We start from the raw sequence: 21,038 nt of genomic DNA on the forward strand, positions 1-21,038 counted from the left end.
TATATCTCACATGAAAAGAGTAATTTCATTAAATTCTGATGGCTGGCGTTTCTAGTATCTATACCTAAAATATTTTGCTTTTTATAATTACAGTAAAATTATTGACATGCTGAAGAGCCAACTCGATGAAACATGCAAAGAAATTCTAGGAATGTAGCTTGATCAACAGAGTTCCAAAGAAACATCAACATAAAACTATTTGTGAAGAAACAAATGCAATGTTTAAAGAAGGTATCTGAAGGAAACCACACTCCTTGGAGAAATGGTGTTTCCAAGTCTTGGCAGAAAAATACAAGGCGAAAGGGGAACATCTTACTGTGTCAAAAAGCAAAAAAGCTGTCAAAGATTAGGTTGTGTCAAAGGATGTAAAAGTCAGCTTAACAGTTTCCCACTGATCAAAGATGAACAACTTGGGCATCAAAGAGAATGTCAGATTGAAACACAAACATTATAAAAATTCAAGGCTGGGTGTGGTGGCCTCATACCTGTAATCCCAGCACTTTGGGAAGCTGAGGCAAGCGGATTGCTTGAGCCCATGAGGTTGAGATCAGCCTGAACATTGTGGTGAAACCCTATCTCTACAAGAAAAATACAAAAATTAGCCACCAGGCGTGGTAGCATGTGCCAGTAGTCCTGGCTACTCAGGAGGCTGAGGTTGCAGGGAGCTGAGAGCTCCACTGCACTCCAGACTGGGCAACAGATCCAGACTTGTCTTAAAAAAAAAAAAAAAAAAAAGAAAAAGAAAAGAAAATTCAAGAGTTCAAATAAAACAACACTGATCACCTCCATGATTGCTAGGGTTTCAACTTAATATTCTAAAATCTAGTAAACAGAAGAATCAGGCATTTTTTCTTCCGTTTCCTCCACCAATGTTATTGTAGTTGTATCCAGAGAGTTTACAAGGACACGTTCTTTGCAAGAATTCCAGTTTGGAAGAAAAGAATGCAGGACAGATATACAAAGTCACCAAATTATAATCCATAATGAAATAATAAATGATTAGCCTTGGCTGTTAAAAACCATTAGATAAAAGACTGAGAGAGAACTTTATACTGGATGGGTTAGGCTGGCAGCACCTAACATTTTAACATGATCAATTTTAACATTACTGAAAGTGGGACAAAGCCTCCTACTAGAAGCTAGTAGGAAGTACATCGAATAATACGAATATTATTCCCCTAAAAGAGAACTGAATCTAATCAGTCCTCTAGATCTAACTGCAAGGTTATAGGAAATACAAGGGCCAGAAAAAAATGTAAAAAAAGACCACAAAGATGCTATCAACTAAATTCAAAATATGGAAAATTATACAAGACCTAGTCTCTTCAATAAATAATGACAACAAAAAAAGAGGACAGGAAATTGTAGTAGGTTAAAAGAAACTTCAAAGACTCACTTTAATGTAATATTATAGACCTTGTTTGGATTCCGATTTGAACAAATCAAAACAGGATTTTTTCCAGAATTGGGCAATATGAATATAGACTGGATATTAATGACTTATTTTTTATTAAGTATGATGATGATAATGTGGTTTTGTTAAAAAGATAAAATATTTTGTATAAGAATAAAGCATGACATACATACAGCAATTTAATTAGTAGATTAATATGTAAAGAAATACTTTGACATATACATAGTTCCTTTCCAACGTTTCATTTTTTTGGTAGATACAAGCTGAGCATCTCTACTCTGAAAATCTGAAACGCTCCAAAATCTGAAACTTTATGAATGCCTGTATGACACCACAAGTGGAAAATTCTACACCTGACTTCATGTTATGTTTGAAGTCAAAACTCAGTCAAAACTTTGTTTTATGCACAAAATTATTAAAAATATCATGGAAAATTACCTTCAGGCTATATGTATAAGGTGTGTGTGTGTGTATATATATATATATATATATATATATATATATATATATATTTAATGTAATGTGTAGTCCTGGGTGCTATCCCTAAGATATCTAATTATGTATACACAAATATTCCAAAATCTGAAAAAGTCCAAATCTAAAACACTTCTGGTCTGAAGGCTTTCAGATAAGGGATATTCAACTTATATTAGAATTCCAAATAACTAAAAACACTCTCACCCAACTTCCTACCTTTAAAGGAGGGTATTAAGTATACCTCAGTTGAGTAAATGTCAAACAACTAAGTTTTGTTTTTGTTTCCTGATGTTTTTCCATTTATAAAGTAAACATACACTTCACATATAATACTTTAAAATATCACAAATATATAATTATGTCACCATAAATACAGTATTAAAAACTTACAAAACAGCAGAGCTGAGGAGCAAGCACATTTCATGATCCTCTTCTTGAAGCACTGAACTTATTTTCTTTCCTGTAGCTTTACTTATAGATGTCTTGAGTTTCTTAGCTAGCTTTTTTGGTGTGTTGGTTATAGAAGATTCTTCTGTACAGCAACTGTATACTTCCACCTTTATCTGAAAGTCTGGCCCTGCTTCATTACTAAAAACAAGGGCATTCATAATGTTGGAAATTTAACTCAGTAGAAAATAAAATTATAACATTCTGTTTATGTAACATTTAAAATCAGCATTTAACATCAGGAAAACAAAAATTAAAACCACTATGAGATACTACTTCACACCCATAAGGATGGCTATTATCAAAAAGGCATGAGATAAATTGTTGACGAGGGTATAGAGAAAAGGGAACCCTAGTACACTGCTGGTGGAGTCATTATGGAAAGCAGTATAGAGGTTCCTAAAGAAATTAAAAAGGAAACTACGATATGATCCAGCAATCCTTCTTCTGGGTTTACACTCGAAGGAGATAAAATCATTACCTTGTGAAGTTATCTGCACTCCCCTGTTCATTGCAGCATTATTCACAATAGCCAAGATATTGAAGAAACTATAAGAATGCAGCATTATTCACAATCGCCAAGATATGTCCATCAATGGTAAAACTTAAGATCAAGAAAATAAGGTACGTGTGTATACACACACACAATGGACAACCATTCTGCCTTAAAAAAGGAGATCTTGCCATTTGCTTCAACACGGATGAACTTGGAGGATATTAAGTTAAATAAGCCAAGCATAGAAATAAAAATATTGTATGATCTCAATTATATGTGGAATATTAAAAAAAAAAAGAGCTCAAAACCATAGAAATAGAGAAAAAAATAGTGGTTACCATGGGCAAGGATTGGGGGAGAGGAAATGGGGAGATATAGGTCAAAGGACACAAAATAGCAGATATGTAGGATGAACAAGTTTAGAGATACAATGTACTGTAAAAACATGAGGTGAATGTTAATAAAATTGTGTTAGAGATTTTTGTTAGATTTTAGCTGCTTTTGTCACAAAAAGTAACGTGAGATGATAGATGTTAATCTGTTTGATTATAGTAACATTTTACTATTTATATGTATCATGTAACATCGTGTTACAAACCTCAAATATACGCAATAAAATTTCTTTTTAAAATAAATAAAAGGCTGCAGGGGAGCCAAGAGAAGACTGCAAAATCTCCTCAATAAGTGCAAGGTTTATGGGGAAAAAAATAAGAATTTGGAATAAGTTTATGTTAATATATGTTAATGAGACAGAATCTCTCAGTGTTTATTTAGCCCCTAAATGGCCTGAGAGAGTTACTGCAACTTTCAGAGATATCAGCTTCAAAACTAGGGCAATCTTAACTTAATTTAACCAATATATACATAGGTATGTTAAAGAAAGCATAAAATACCCTGGTCATTTTGTTGCCAATACTATTTCTCTTTGTCATTCCTTTAATACATTTTTAAGGTATTTATATGTATAATTTTCTGAAATGACTGTTCGTCCAAAAATATCTGCTAAACCTTTAGTTTTCATTTCTTCTTTATAAAGAGTCACTTATAGTGCACTCGTCACTGTGCCCCGACCCTCCCCCACTTTTGCACCTAGTAACTATAAATAACATTTTACTATCTGGTTATATAGGGGAAAAATATAGTTCAAAGCATGAACTCCTTGAGAATGGGTGCTGTCTGGGTGATCTTTGTGTTCTTAATTTAGTATTGTGCCTGGAATGTAGAAGGTACTAGATATATATTTATTAAATAAATATGCAAAATTCTGCAAAAATTTTAGCAAATGTTAAGATTGGCTTTACCCTTTTTCAGACACAACGAACTACCTTTGAACTACCTTTAGCATTAAAGACTGTGGTGGCGTTACTAACAATAAAATATACTTAAGACTGCAAAAGAGGTCCATCAGCAGCAGATGTTACTTGCAGATGGAAGATCCATCAGTTTCAGAGATTTACAAAATGGAGCACAGACTTTTAAAGATATAAATGGCCAATCTATAGTTTGAATAAACCCCAGGAATAACTTCCAGCTATTTTTAGTTTATTATTTGGCAACTTTTAAACATACAGTATTCCTGGTAATGACTAACAAATGTCAATATTTAGAGAAAAACCAGAGATTCATAAATATTGAATACTTATTAAAAACAATCATAACAAAAAGCACATTTTTCAACATTTAGAACATTTGTCAGCAGTTATTTTTAGTACAATTTAAAATATTTACAGAATTCTCAAAAAATTATAAATCATGTGTTGTCTTCCTAAGTAACTTCTATTGTTCTTTCCCTGGAAAAGAAAAGTCTGATTTTTGTCTCCATGATCAAAACAAACAATAGCAAAATGATGTGAAGAAAAGCGCCCATTAACTGGTAATTCTGGCCGAAAAAAAAAAATTCACTAGCAATAACTGATAATGGAAATAAATGTATTCAGATAACCCAGAAAAAAGTAATTTTTTTAGCCTCAATTATATAAGCATTTGGGGATATGTTTTGGACCCTAAATAAATTCCTTTGGTTCAATACAGCTTGTAAGAAGGCCTGAATTACTACTTATAACTCAGAACAATGCATTTTATTTTTCCAGGCTATACTATTACTATGAGACACTGGACCAGAAGCCACAAAATACAGTTTGCTATAGGTTTTTTTAATGTTATGTGAGTGACAAAACTAGGCTTCTGAAATCTCACCTGTCTAGCTCCACAGCTGAAAATGGCAAAAACCATGCACATGGATTTTTATATTAATAGTAGCTATTAACATTTAGATCTAAAGATCGTGTCTTTAAAAGTCTAAAATACAAATCCCACACTGATTTAGGCACATAGAACCTTTGAAGGAGGGCAGGAAAGAATATGTTAGTTAAAAATGATTTCAATGGCTACCCAAGGAGTTCTTTCTTGTTCTGTATTATGACCACAATAAAATGAGCCTGTAAAAGAGCAGGGACAATAAAAACAGCCCTGAGGATCACCCATTTTTTTTTATTGTTTTGAAGTACATGAAAGAAGTGCACCATAAGAAAAAGAACACCCCAAAATTTCAAAGTGCTCTTCCTATAGCATGTACTTCAGGACTATCTTGTAAATAAAGTTGCTATACTATTTTAGTATTTCTGCAACCAAATATCCTACATGAGATAAAAATCCTGTTTTATGCTTAAATTCTCTCTATATCGAATAACATTACAGGATATTCTGTTGTATGCATAGCTTAGTTAATAACAACTATATTTATTAACAATTTTAAAATGGGTCATATCTAATAAGTCAAATATTTACTGCTAATAGTAATTACAAGATTTCCATTTTTATTTCACATCAGAAAACTGCAGATAGAGAAATGGACTTCTTCTGAACAAAGTAATTTTTAAAATCATATTAAACATTTAAAGATCACTTAAACATTTAAAAAGAACACTTAAACATAAAAAGAATCCAAAGAACCAATAATAAGAACCTCCTTTTAAAAAAGAATTTTAGATTATTTTTATTCTCTGAAGATTAAAAAATACTTACAATATGGTTACATTTTCAAAACATATATCTGTGATTGTTTTATCCACATTCACTACATCAGTATCAAACACATTAGCTCCCATTTTGAATAAACAAAAAATGGCATAGCGTTGTGATCCTGGAGGAAAAATAACAACATATTAAGCAATAATCCATGTAATAAATCATTATGTTACAATCTACTTGAAAATGAAAAATATTAGCTTAAATATTATTAAGAGATTCTTTTCATACATTGTATACTGTAACCCTTAAGTCTTACAGTGACTGTTCTGCCAGTATATAGGAATACCTTACTCAACTAGAACACAACAATTAAATAAGAAAGCAAAAAATAAAGTTAAATATACAGGTCTCTCAGCAGCCTAAAGAAACCACCAAACTCATAAATTTTATTCCTATTAAACTTCTTAAGCTTTAATAGTAAACTTTATATACACACATGCGCGGGCGTGCACGCGTGCACACACACACTACTACTACCTTTGTCATTTTGGTTTCCAAGTCTATTTAAGAAAAAGATGTTTTTTATTAGAAGAGGTTCAGAGTAGGCACATTAACGACAGCAAAATATTTTCCACCAAACTAACAGCAAGGGAGGAAACCACAAGAAAAACAAAACAAAACAAAACAATAAAATAGACATGAGAACACAAAAAACATAGCTGCTGGGCCTTTTAATTTGGTGATGTTTTAAAAAGTATTAGGTGATTAAAAGGCTAAATCCTCATTATTGAGAAAATGTAGCTCTTCAGAAAAACTTACTCTCTTTAGTAATCAGAAAGCTTTACTTAATTCCCACATGTATTCCTTTGTAAAGTAAATTATATTTCCTAATTGAATAATAAACACTAACCTGATTTTAAATTCTTCATATAAAACTAATTATGCTTAATATGATTCAGTTTTTAAAGTACAAGGAACAAAGCTATCACAATAGACAAGAAAGATAAAGTATTATCATATCTTTCCTGCTTTGCCTCTAACAGCTAGAAATCATTCGAGGTTAAATTTCCATGACCTAAGCAATGCATGGATTTGTAAAGACTATATAAAACCATAAAATATTGAAGGAAAAAAATCAGATCAAGCTAAAAATCTTTCCTTATTTCATTCTGTTAAATAACCTGAAGTAATGAAATAAGGCAGAAAAATCTTCCAGATTCTGGTCAAATATAAGAAATGTTGGCTTTACCTTTATTTGCTACACATTTTCTTTTGTTCCTTATTTCCCTTCCCCCGTTCCCACTCCGAACCCGGTACTTACTGTCCTTGCACTGGTTCCTGTCAACAACTAAAAGTACACTACATATGCACTATATTAATCAGTATCAAGTGACTGCAACATATTTATATTAAAAATCAGAAAACAGTTCAAGATGCTGCTTATTCTTTCAAATGACATCAATTTATTTCAGCAAGGAAGCAGTCCTTTTTCTCAATAATCAGATATACTACATACTAAAGAAAACATTTCAATTACAAATTAAAATCATACATACGTTCTTTATTGCTGAAGTGATCAGAGTCTTTCCACATTAGAGGTATTCGAATATCTATAAAGAAGGGAAAAAGAAATGGCAAGTAATAATTTTGGTAAGTTTTATTCTTTACAGTGACCTGAACCTCTGCATTCCATAATAATTCTGACTACTAAAGCTAAAATAAAGTGTTATTATTTAACAGCACATTTTCTAGACATTGTTCATAGTTTGTACTTTTAAAAAGTTTATCTGTGAAATTTTTGTGAGGTAAAAATATATTCTTCTTATAAAAATAACTGTTCTAACTCCATATATAAAATTTGTTTTTTCCTTACTGATTAATTATGACATCTTTATCATATATGCCATTCTGAGTAAATGTCTGTTCCTTGGCTATTTTATGAATTTGAATCATTTATTAATTACTATCTAGCTAAATACCAACACTGTACTATTTTTCTCTTTTTTTTTTTTTTTTTTTTTGACAGGGTCTTGCTGTGTTGCTCAGGCCGGAGTGCAGTGGTGCCATCATGGCTCACTGCAGCCTTGAACTCTAGGGCTCAAGCAAACCTCCCACCTAAGCCTCCCATGTAGCTGAGACTACAGGTGTACGCCATCTGTTGCCCAGGCTGGAGTGCAGTGGTGCGATCTCAGCTTACTGCAACCTCCACCTCCTGGGTTCAAGCAATTCTCCAGCCTCAATCTCCCGAGTAGCTGGGACTACAGGCATGTGCCACCACGCCTGGCAAATTTTTTTCTGTTTTTAGTAGAGATGGGGTTTTACCGTGTTAGCCAGGATGGTCTTGATCTCCCGACCTCGTGATCCGCCCGCCTAGGCCTCCCAAAGTGCTGGGATTACAGGTGTGAGCCACTGCGCCCGGCTGCCTAATTATTATACTTTTTCTTGTAGAGACAGAGTTCACTATGTTTGCCAGGCTGTTCTTCAACTTCTGGGCTCAAGCAATCTGCCCTCCTTGGCCTCCCCAAGTGCTGGGATTACAGATATGAGCCATCATGCCTGGCAACACTATACTATTGTAACTATTACACCTTTATAATATACTTACTAATTTGTAAGATATATTTCATTTTTGAAAACACCTTACTCTTACTTGCTAATTTCTTTATATAAATTTTAGAACAAATTTTGTCAAAATCCCCCTTTCCCAAGTGTTTTATTAGTATTCCATTATCCGAATTAATTTGGGAACTGATAACTTTATAATATTCTGTCTTTATATACAACAGCATAATAATTTGTCTTTACATTTTTATTAAGGTTATTCTTGAATAATTAATATTTTTGTTTTTTGGAGATTTTCTTGTAAAGGATATCTTTTTCGCTATTACATTTTCTAATTAGTTATTGTTGATTTTAAGATAAACTACCACTTTTTGTATATTTATCTTGAATCCAGTCACTTTTACTGAATTCTTTATTCATTCAAATAGTGTTGCAGTAAATTCTCTTAAGTTTTGTAAGTCTACAATCTATTATCTTTTTTTTTTTTTTTGAGACAGAGTCTTGCTCTATCACCCAGGCTGGAGTGCAATCGTGAAATCTCTACTCACTGCAACCTCCACCCTCCCCTACCACCCCTGCCCCCGGGGTTCAAGTGATTCTCCTGCCTCAGTCTCCGGAGTAGCTGGGATTACAGGCATGCACCACCACACCCGGCTTATTTTTGGATTTTCAGTAGAGACAAGGGGTTCACCATGTAGGCCAGGTTGGTCTCGAACTCCTGACCTCAAGTGATCTGCCTGCTTTGGCCTCCCAAAGTGCTGGGATTACAGGCATGAGAAACCGTGCCGGGCCTACAATCTATTATCTTCAAACAGTATTCAATTTATTTTCAATAGTTTCATCTTTTATTCTTATTATTTTAGCTAGAATTTCTAAAATTGTTAAATTATATTGGCATGACATTATAATTTTGTTTTTGATTTTTATGAGAATGCTTTATTGTTTTGTAATTATGACTTGGCTGATATCCTGCCAAAATGTCCACTTCTTCTTGCTTGACCACAGCTGCTGACTCATTTCATTTCACAACTATACTTATTCACAGCTGTTTTTGCTCTGTTAGGATTAACAGAGCATTAACTATTTACACTATCATGGGAGGGACATGGATCCTGACTTCCTTTGCTGTACACCCACAACCTGTGGGTCAGCCTTCTTCTATGCCATGCCTAAGAGAGGAGGGTGGATATCAGCTCCACAAGAGAAGTTGGATACTGATTTTCCAGCTAGTCTTGTGCTCTTCAGATAGCAATGGATTTGTAACCCATCAATTTCTGAATTCAGCTTCCAATGATAGAACTTCCTTCCAGATTCTTGCAAATGGCTCAGTTTCAGTTTACAGTACTCTAACCTTTGTCTTGTTTTATGTCTTCATTGACATTTTAATGGTAAACTGGGAGAGTCATAATAAGACAGCTGACTTGATGCTATCAAGTCCCAGAAGTCTGTCTATCATTTTCAAAAGTGAAAACTAAGGTACTTGGTGAACTGATTTGGTTTATTCATTAAATTAGTAGTCGGTGACTAAGCTAATTACCACAATATAATTATGGTAAATACTACATTTACCTATGGTAAATATCTGGTGTTCAGCAGAAATAACAAGTGTAAATTTGTGATTTAGTTTCATAAAGACTTGGCCAGGGAGTGGTGTAGCTGGAAACAGAAAACCCAGGTATTTTCTGGCTATCAATGTAATCTCAAAACATTATGAAACTTTGTTGCAAATATTCATCTTTACCAAAATGAAGGTCACATTTTCATCCCAATATCAAGAGAAAATGGATTTATAAAGATGAATTCATTTTTTATTTTGTTTTTACAAACACATACAAAATATAATTAAGTCTAGGCAAAGATGAAAAGACATTACGTAAGTATCCGATTTTCTCAGAGTTTCCGTTCCTTAATTTAAAATTATCTTTTGGAAAGAAGAAACACATGCAGAAATAAGTTCAATCTTTACACTTGAGTAATTGTGGGCAGGAAATAGTTTTTTATTTTATTTTAAATACTTTTACTTAAGAGCCTCCTTCTAAATGTATAGTTATTTCTAATATTATGAATTGCTACAATCAATAAACTGTTATGAAATGACGATAGATGTTGACTATCATGGCATTTGAGTGTTTAACAGCAACTTAACATATCTCATTTATATACTGAGTGGCACTATATCAGAAGCAAGAAATGAAGGATATGTTTAGTTTTTATAAAATCTCAAAGATCTATAGTAATTTATTCACAAAAAATTTACTACACATAATGAACAATACCACATAAAAGTACATGTTTGATAGCAAAAGGATACAAGGATAAAACATGTTTTGTTTTGTATTATAAAGATAAAAACAAATATAAATAACTATAAAACAAGCAACAAATTTTTACATATTCCAGTTATTTTCTGAAGAATATTTTGCTTAGCTGAATGCAATTCTTCAGATTTTGGCCATTTATGTACTTTGTAAAATGTAGGTCTACCGTCTTGTGTGATAATTTTGTTTATCCAGAAAAATATTACTAGAAACAGTTCCTTAGGTGACAGTGCCTCAAATGTAGCAGCAGGCTCTCTAGTACAAGACTTTTAGCCAATAACCTAGTGATTACTTAAGGACCAGTGGAGGTATATACTGTTGTTTCAAAAATGTACTGATGAGAAAATATTTGTAAAAGTGCATTATCTGACTAGTGTACACACAAGTCAGCCATGTATTCATTTCAATCTGTGGCATCTCCAAGCCATTGTCTTTAGCTTCCTGAACACTTTGGAGAAACTGAGACTGCACAGCATAAGTGCCATCTAGTGGTGAAGGGTCTCCTAACTGTATTAGGAATTCAGAGAAAGGAAACATCCTTTCTAGTTGGAACGGTAACAGAGATTACATTATATATAGATAAACAAACAGATATTTAAGAGAATGTAGTTATTTCACAAGCTAATTGGGTGTCAGAAGCATGGGTTATGTTGCCAGGACAAGGAGAGAAATGTCTGCTAAGGCAGACAGCTTATGTTTAGGAGTAATAGAAGATATGACTAGAAAAAAAATTGGGTCAAAATGGAAGACTGGAGAAAAATGTTTGGTCTTTACACTACAGGCAATGAAGAGCAGCCATCCATCCAACAGTCACTGAGCAATTACTATGAGCCAAGCACCATGCTAGCTTCTGGGTATAAAGTGATGACCAAAATAAACATGGTACCAAAACCTCACGGAACTTCTGACCTAAACAAAACATTATAAACATTATTACAGCTTCTGAGCAGGAAAGGAACAGAGTCAAAAGACTTGGGTTTGGCCTAGCTCAGTCACTTAGCCTCCGAGTCTGTAGAAAATAACAATTACTCTACCTATTTTACAAGGCTGCACTAGGGAGAAAACTGTAGAATATGTAACGTATGAAACAGTTTTCTTAAACTCTAAAGTTCTATATACATGTAGCACATAATGCTGAAAACAGTGTTTTAGAACAAATATTCTGATAGAGGTATGAAAAACAAAATGAAGAGAATGGAGACAGGGCATAAAACAAAATCCACCATGTAGTTACAGAATTTATTCAGCAATATAAAAGATTCATTTATAGCATACCTGATATGGCAATCTTTCCTTTACATGCTGTTCGTTCTTTACTTTCAAATTTCACATCACTGTCAAAACAAAAAAACTTATGGAAAAAAGATCTTCTCTAATAAGCAATTGTTTTAACAGTGTTTCAAAAATGTCGAAATATTAAAAGCAAATGCATATCCATGAATAATAATGAATTCCAGTTAATGTAAACTATTTGACTCAAACTTTAAGATGTTTAGTCAACAGTTAGCAAATTAAAAGAAATATTTGGAGCCACTCCCTAATTTTTCATATAAACTTTGTATTCCTTGGTGACTGTATACTGGGTACTTTACAATGAAAGACTTTTGTGATCATTTGTATCTGTAAACAAGATGTACAATATTTGTCCATGTCCCCAGAAGTATAATACCTTAGATCACAATTTCATAAATTACATTTCTAACTTACCAGACACAGTGGCCTGAAAAAGTTAATGAACTTCCCAATCATGCAATTTGCTGTCCAGGAGTATCTTATCCTTATAGAACCTGATAAATATCCAAAAAAGTACCCTCTGCTGTATAATCATATTTAATATCATATTTAATTTCCCCAAGATTCCAAAGAACTAAGCATATGTTAAAACAATAAATTAACAAACTAAGATGAGAAACAGAGTAGCTCTGTAGACAGAATAAAATTTAGAGAGAAAAATATTATGATTCAAAGGAAATTCTGGGGATATAAGACACTTCCAAATCTGAAGTTAGAATATTTTATTACCATGAAAACTTTAAAAATAGAAACAATCCAATCTTTGACTATTTCCCTAATATCCTATTTTCCTAATAAACTGCATTTAGAGATTAGCATTCCATTTACAGGGCAATATTTCTAAGAGTATTCTTTGTATTTTTCATTCCTATTTAATTTGGTCAGCTCATTAACTACCAGCTAATTTAATTTGTTACTTCAAATAAGTGATAAGATGGAAATTTTCCATTTGGATAGTGTTTGATTCTAAGAAGGCTTCTGGAAAAAGACTGGATGGGAGTTTGAAATGGGACGTTATCTAAGTAATTTTCAGAAGAGGATGACAGCAACACACTGCTTTCAGTAGGTCTGTTAAAAAGACTGCCAATATATTCATTATAATGCATCCAAATTTGAAAACAAATATATCATCCAACTTTTTTGCCCCTTTACTGGATTAAACTCATAAATACATAGGTGACATATATTTCAAATGAGCTAAAATAATTTACTGATGTAAAGTTCGTAAGTTTATATGAGATATTTACATAGTATTTATAGAATTATACATTAGGTATGACTAAAATAATGCAGTATATTTAAAGCCATATATTCTCAGAATTCTACCTAATTACTTTATGGCCATATCTGGTATTAAAACTAGGGAATTCACTCAGTGAAACATACAAATACTCATTGTTTATTTCAAAATAAAGTTTCATTGAATCATAAATTTTAAAAAGAGCGAAGTTCAACATTTTATATTAGTTTGTAATGTCAGAGAAGATTATCTTGCTTATTTCCTCACAGAGTAAAAAGTTCAATTCAACAGTTCAATTGAACAGTTTATTATCTATTTTAGTGAAATAATACACTGAAAGGCCCACTAGAAATCAAACACAAATCTCAATTTCTTCAAATTTGTACCAGAAATACAATACAAACATAATTGGTTGGCATTTGAAAGTAATATTTCTAAAAATACCTATATGAGCAATGCATAATATAAATTCTTAAAATACTTATTTCAGTGAAAAAGTACAAGGAAGCTCAAATATAGTGAGTAACTTAAGTATTATGGAATAGGTCATAGATTATGCTAAAGTTGAGATCCATTAGGTATTATTAAATTGGATTAAATTTGAGGCTTTGGCAGGCAAATGAAATTCTGAAATACTAGAACTACCAAAAGCAAACTTGCTGAATATTTACCAAGAAAAATTTTCCCCTTCCAAACTATTCAACTACCTGGCAGAGTATAGCTTTCTCCCCTGCAATTATAAATTATTTGCATAGGCATTTCCAGGATTGGTGAGCAAATTTATTATACACAAATATTGTCAAACTATGATATAAATTCAATTAACCATATAATCTTAGAGAATTAAGTCTTTTAAAAAATGAGAGGAGAAAAACTGAAGTAATTCAGCCTCAATTTTCTGAAGCTTGAATTACTTTCAATTCAAATAACAAAACTGCTATTTAGAGTACTAAAATGTGATGTTTTTCTAATTAATCCAAATTGACAATGAAATTGTTAAACACTATCTGTCTAATAATGTGCTACTGTAGCTAATAGTTTGCTTAATATAAATACTTGTTCAAAAATCTGCAATATTAATTCTAATTCTGAATGCTAGAATTAGAGAGCCAGTCTGAGGAAATAGCAAATAACCACAAAATTACCAAACAAAGCACAGCTAGGTAATAGTGTACCTTATCCATATGAACACAGTCTAGAGCATTATTTTGGCTGAGATTTGTAAATGCTAATTTAAAAGATAGTGATAAACATATAAAAGACAAACTTAATTTTTATTACTTATATTTCTGCCTGTAGGTAAATAAAATGACCAAAAGAGGGTGCCAATCTGCCACATTGTTGCTCAAAAATTTGTATTAAAATTGACTGAGTAAATACAGATTATCCTTCCTTATATTGCTCCAAGTGGGAATTTAAAACAGCATTTCTTTGCCAAAATTAACAAGTTATAATGAGAAATAGCCCAAAGATGAAAGCATTTTACATTTTCTTAACGAAGTACTAAAATAATTCTAAATGGGAGTCTATTATTTGAAAGCAGGTTATAAAATCCTTTACCTCTGATACAAATAAGTAAAAATTAAAACACTCAGAAACATTTAGCATGAAATTTTAACCCATCCTAAAACTATGGTATAAAATTTATAGCTTCATAAATATCTTAAAAATAAAATCAGTAATGTCTTTAAATACAAGTTTTATTATAGAACTAAGAGTACACAATTTTCACTTCCAACCTATACTTTTTCTTTTTTGAGATATAGTACCTGAGCAATGAACAAAAAAACTGGAGGATGAGAGAGTAGGATAATAATCATACAAAACTCACAAAATTGTTTTGGCAATATTAAAAATCACAATTATGTTGAATGACACACATAATTCAATGCTATAAATGACACTGATTAGTATTGTTTTTACAAAGCCAAATAAAGCATTTCAGAAGTAAGTCAAGAAGAATGAACTGGGTTGAGCAGGGGTTGCGGGGTGGGAGGGTGGTGGGGGCAGTGGGAAGGGCACAGATGGAGGATATTGCTGAAATATAAGCTCCGTGTGTACTTTTTTTGTGCGTGGGGGTGGGGGTGGGGCGTCTACTTTGTTCAGTGCTCTATCACCAGTGCCTGGTATTCAGCTCAGTACATTCTAAAGAACTCAATGAATGTTTAGGGACTGTTAAATGAAATGAAATAAGGATATGGTCATTTTGATGGAGCAGGCAGTAGATAGGGATTCTAAAGTCTCAGAATTGGATTTTACTCATTATTAACTAATTATATAAGTGGGTTGCTATTAATCTTTTAACCTCAGCATCTTTATCTGTAAAATGGGGAAAAGATTCACTATCTCACAGAGCTACTAAATGAATTAATATTTTAAATGTATCCTATGTCGTTCTTCAAAATGTTACACAAATACAAGGATTACTTTCTGAGTATTTATATTTTTGGCCTCAGTATTTAGGTTGGGGCTCACATAGAAGAGACACTAAACCATTTGTTAAAGTGATCAGAGAATGACTTACCAGTTCCTGTAAAACAGTAGTAGCCATCTAAATCAGATTATTTTCACACATTCTACAAAAGCCTTCAGATCAACAAGGAAAGCAAATAAAATGACCTATAGTCCACATCAACAGCATAACTAGAAAACAGAGATTTCTACAAGTTTTAATTTACAGTAAATGGGGAAACTAACATCTGAAACCATCAAAACCAGCTTGTAGAAGCCTTGCATATAAGAGTGAGGTGGGCATTGCAAAACACAAGCAATATCAACTTGGGATTTCCCCTAGAAGAAGTGTGAATGGGTCTAAGACCTAGTGGATACCACAGCACTGGTTCCAGGAGAGGTAAAAGAAAGGGCTCCAAAAGGACTTTGATGCAAAAGTTAAGTCCTGTGAGAAACACAAGAATGAGTGAGGTGTCCTTTGGAGCCTTGGCTACGAAGAAAAAGAAGGAAGAAAGTAGATGAACTTTAATTTCCCAAGAAACGCTAGTTTCAAACATTAGTATCAAAGAACAGAAAATTAAACAACCAGCATCCCAAAAGACATCATTTATTAAGGAAACTACTCTTCACAGTTCCAATAATAAAAAACATTCTTGAACTAAGAAACCAAATACAGTATTCTCCTCTTAGCCATGGTTTTGCTTTCCATGGTTTCAGTTATCCAGAGTAAACTGCAGTCTGAAAATATTAAATGAAAAATTCCAGAAATAAATAATTCATAAGTTTTATTATTTGTATTTATTTTTGAGGAAGGGTCTCACTCTGCTGCCCAGGCTGAAGTGCAGTGGCATGATCTCGGCTCACTGCAACCTCCGCCTCCCGGGTTAGAGCAATCCTGCCACCTCAGCTTCCTGAGTAGCTGGGACTACAGGCACACGCCACCACACCCAGCTAATGTTTATGTTATTTGGTAGAGACAGTGTTTTACGATGTTGCCCAAGCTGGTCTCGAACTCCTGGGCTCAAGTGATCCACCCACCTTGGCCTCCCAAAGGGCTGGGATTATAGTCATGAGCCACTGTGCCTGGCCTAACAATTCATAAGTTTTAAACTGCACACCATTCTAAGTAGTGTAATGAAACCTCACACTGTCCTATGGGATGTGAATCATCCCTTTGTCCAGTGTATCCATGCTGTATACATCACCTGCTCATTAGTCACTTAGCTGCCATCTAGATTATCAGACTCTCAAGGTAACACAGTGCTTGTGCTCAAGGTCCATAGTAGCCTAATGCTATACCACAATGCCTATGACATTCATCTCATTTAAACTCATCACAAAAGCAATTTATCATCTCACATCATCACAAAAAGGGTAAATATTTTGAAAGAGAGAACACATTTGCATAGCTTTTATTACAGTATATTGTTATAATTGTTCTATTTTATTATTAATTATTGTTGTTTATCTCTTACTGTGCCTAATTTACAAATTAAACTTTATCATAGGGGTGTATGTATAGGAAAAAATATAGTGTACGTAGGACTTAGTGTTATCTGTGGTTTCAGGAATCCAGGAAGGATGATGGAACATACCCCCTCAAGGATAAGGGATCCTGTGATCCCTTCTAGTAACCTCCCAACTGACTCCTAATCACTTGGCTCAGAAAAATCCTACATATTTCATTAGGGACAAAAATGGACTCCAATTACCCACAGAAAACTACTATAAATAAAAGTAGATAATCAAAACTCTTCATTTGATTAAAATCCTCTACCAACTCCACCTCCAAAAAATAAAAAGTAACAAAAACCGTAACACAATACTCCAAAATGAATTAAGCGCATTTATACAAATTATTGCAAATATGAAAGAAACCAGGAATCTAAAATCCAAAATTTGAGACTAGTAAAGAATAAACAATAGGCAGATACGCAAAGAGAGGAGAGAATGAGAGGAAAGAACAAGGAGAGAAACTGGAAAAATAAAATCATTTCTGAAATGAACATTAAAATATAAGGTGTCCAATGATAAATATATAGAAGCAAAAGTACACAAAGGGACATAGTAAATGGGAATGAAAAGAACCAAAAGAACAAAAATGAAATAAGGTATTAAAAAAGATCAGAAAGTGATAGACATAGAGGACAGGCAAGGAAGATCCAACATATATGTAATCAGAATTCTTAAACAGGAAAACCAAAATAATGAGATAGAAATAATATTTTTGTATAATTCAGAAAGATGTTCTGAAAATAAAAAAGAACAATCTACTTATCAAAAAAAGCCCCAAAATGTGCCAAATGGTCAGCCTTACACACATTCCAGTAAAATAATCAGACTTTAAGATAAAGAAAAGTACTTTCAGTCTCCAGGCAAAAAGTCTAACTCATTTACAAAGGAAAGCAAATGAAAGATTAGATTTCTCAATAACAATACGACAATGGAGCAAAGTCTTCACAAAACTCAAGGAAAGAATGTGTTGGCTAAGGAATTTATAACTAGCAAAGTCACCCTAAAAGTAGAAACACTAAAGAAAAACACTTTAAACATGCAAGAAAGTGAAGAAAACTGTACTCATGTGAAGAATCTTCCAGCTGATGAACTTCTTCCAAAAGAGATGATTTTGGAAAGTACAACCGAAGAACAAGAAGTGAAAATTATACCTATTTAATTGCATATCAAAGACTAAAACAAAGGTGAAGATACGACTATAAGATTATTATGTAAATATTATCCATTCCACCAAAGTAGAAATAACACGACTTGAAAAAAAAAGTGGAGTAGGGGAAATACAACAAGCTCATTGATCTTGACATAGATAGTAGCTGGAAAAAATCAAAATAGCAGAAGCCTGAGTTAGGCCATTCTTGCATTGCTATAAAGGAATACCTAAGGCTGGGTAACTTAAAAAGAGGTTTAATTGGCTCATGGAACTAAGGGCAATACATAAAAAAAACTTATAAGAACTAAGGGCATTATATAGTTATCAGTATATAAAGTTTTTTTATATAAAATTGTAGTAACTACTAGGACTTATAAAATGCTTCCAAAATTTAAGAAAACAGACCACATAGTAAAAGACTGTAACTATAATACACACAGTTAACATAATATAAAAGAATATTACAGTGGCTGAAACCAGATATATCAGTTATATCAGTAAATATAAAATGTCTTAATTTTCCCATTAAAAGGATTTCCAGATTGGCTCATAATATAAAACGCAACTCTAGAATGAATACAAGAAACAAGTCTTCAAAGCTGAGTCAGAAAGGCTAAAAATAAGGAGATGGACAAAGATATATGAAACAAATACAAATAAGAAAATAGAGGATGTGATTTTGTTACCAGGCAAAATTCGGGTTCAAAAACATTACCTGAGACAACAACAGAAGGACACTTTATAATGCAAAAGGCTGCAACTAACAATGAATATATCACAAGTACTGAATGTACGAAATGTTACAGAGCATCTTCCTAAAGCACAATGTACAGAAGATACAAGGATGAAGACAATTAAGCCTTAATAATAAAAAATCTTAACCTATCTGTTTCAGTACAAGACAGTTCAATGGGTCAAAAAACAAGGAAGGTTACAGAAAACCTAACACAGTCATTAACACAGATCTTTCGAACTCCTTTGGCTAACTTTACACCCTTATGAAAAGAAATGTAACTTCAAAAGCCAATGCGACAGTCATGAAAATAGACCATATTAAGTCATAAAGAAAACCTCAAGATGTTCCATAAAGTAGAAAAAATAAAAATTTATTTGATTAAAATGCAATTTTAATCAGTTAAAATTCCTCTTTTGGTAATGGCAGAGTAGCTCATGCTGGAGAAATCTTCCCACAGAAAACAATAAAAAATATAGAAAAACTATTTTAAAAACATCTACCTGAAGTGACTGGTAAGTGACCAAAACTATAAAGAAATTTGAAAAGAATCAACACTGGAAAAAGTGATACAGTGGAAAAAAATAATTGATACATGTTGAATCTCAAAAGCATTATGCTGAAAGAAAGAAACCTCCACTGTATAGTTCTATTTATACTAAGTTCCAGAACAGGCAAAATTAACCTACAGTGGAAAAAAAAGTCAGAATAGTGGCTGATTCTTGGGGTGGGAACCGTGGCAAAAGCTACTAATTGGAAACTGGGAAGGAGCACACAGAAACACTATCTATCCAAAAAATGTAATTAATTCAAAGAGAAAAAAAGCAAACAGAAACAAATAAGTCTGTTTATGATTTAATAACAAGACCATAAGAAAAAGTTCATTGATATGGTTTGGCTCTGTGTCCCACCCAAATCTCATGTTGAATTGTAATCCCCAGTGCTGGGGGAGAGCCCTGGTGGGAGGGATTGGATCGTGGGGGTGGATTTCCCCCTTGCTATTCTCGTGATAGTGAGTTCTCAGGAGATCTGGTTGTTTAAAAGTGTGTAGCATTTCCCCATTAGTTCACTTGCTCTCCTGTCGCCATGTGAAGGAAGTGCTTGCTTCCCCTTCACCCTTTTGCCATGACTGTAAGTTTCCTGAGGCCTCCAAGCCATGCTTCCTCTATAGCCTGCAGAACTGTGAGTCAATTAAACCTCTTTTCTTCTTAAATTACCCAATCTCAGGTGGTCCTTTATAGCATTGTGAGAACAAAGTAATACAATCATTTCAAATAATTTTTGAATACTCTCTACCCTATATCCACAGGGATGTACATATATGTGTACATACACATATACACACACAAAGAACTGCAAAGAACTTATTTTAAATTGTGTCATAAAGAAATAAAATAGATTAGGCTGAACATGGTGGCTCATGCCTGTAATCCCAGTGTTTTGGGAGGCTGAGGTGGGAGGATTGCTTGAGGCCAGGAGTTCAAGATCAGCCTGGGCAAATAGCAAAACCCTGTTTCTACAAAATAAATAAATAAGCAAGCTGAGAGACAAAAAATAAATAAATTAGCTGGGTGTGTTGGCATGAACCTGTAGTCCTAGGTACTATCATTGTGTCACTGCACTCTAGCCTGGTAGACACAGTGAGACCCTGTCTCTAAAAAAATTAAAAAATAAAAATAAAATAAAATGGACTGGACAGAGGGATAAAACAAATATTAATTGTAGAACCTTAGTGGTAGGTATATGGGTATTCACTGTATAATTCTTTAAACTTTTCTGTATGTTGGAAATTTTTCATAATTTCTGTATGTTAAAAAAGAATTGTAAGGAAATCTTGAACTTGGCTAGGTAGGTTTACTGTCAGTAATAATATTGGTACTGTAATCAAAAACCTATAAATATTGATATAAACTCACGATTTTTTCATCTCTTTCATCACTGTGTCCACTGAAAAAGCCTAGAAGCAGTGATA

General features: G+C 33.0%; 1 protein-coding gene and 1 long non-coding RNA gene across 4 annotated transcripts in view; one reads left to right on the forward strand and one right to left on the reverse strand.

The window, feature by feature from the left end:
• The window catches only part of LOC129480539 (uncharacterized), a 30,140-nt gene extending 28,295 nt beyond the window's left edge, over positions 1–1,845 (forward strand). For 2 of the 3 annotated variants that reach the window (XR_008657076.2, XR_010120480.1), the window contains exons 4-5: positions 94–231; positions 1,671–1,845. This is a non-coding gene — a long non-coding RNA (uncharacterized lncRNA). The remainder of the gene's footprint in view (positions 1–93; positions 232–1,670) is intronic. The other variant, XR_010120481.1, reaches the window with a different exon arrangement.
• The window catches only part of RTKN2 (rhotekin 2), an 82,338-nt gene that overhangs the window by 41,512 nt on the left and 19,788 nt on the right, over positions 1–21,038 (reverse strand). Inside the window, exons 3-6 of the mRNA XM_055274428.2 lie at positions 11,960–12,018; positions 7,361–7,414; positions 5,859–5,976; positions 2,282–2,479 (exon numbers count right to left, since the gene is read on the reverse strand). Of these exons, the coding sequence (XP_055130403.1) occupies positions 2,282–2,479; positions 5,859–5,976; positions 7,361–7,414; positions 11,960–12,018 (429 nt within the window). The remainder of the gene's footprint in view (positions 1–2,281; positions 2,480–5,858; positions 5,977–7,360; positions 7,415–11,959; positions 12,019–21,038) is intronic.

This window comes from Symphalangus syndactylus, chromosome 4 (genome assembly GCF_028878055.3).
Source record: "Symphalangus syndactylus isolate Jambi chromosome 4, NHGRI_mSymSyn1-v2.1_pri, whole genome shotgun sequence".
Taxonomy (NCBI): Eukaryota; Metazoa; Chordata; class Mammalia; order Primates; family Hylobatidae; genus Symphalangus; species Symphalangus syndactylus.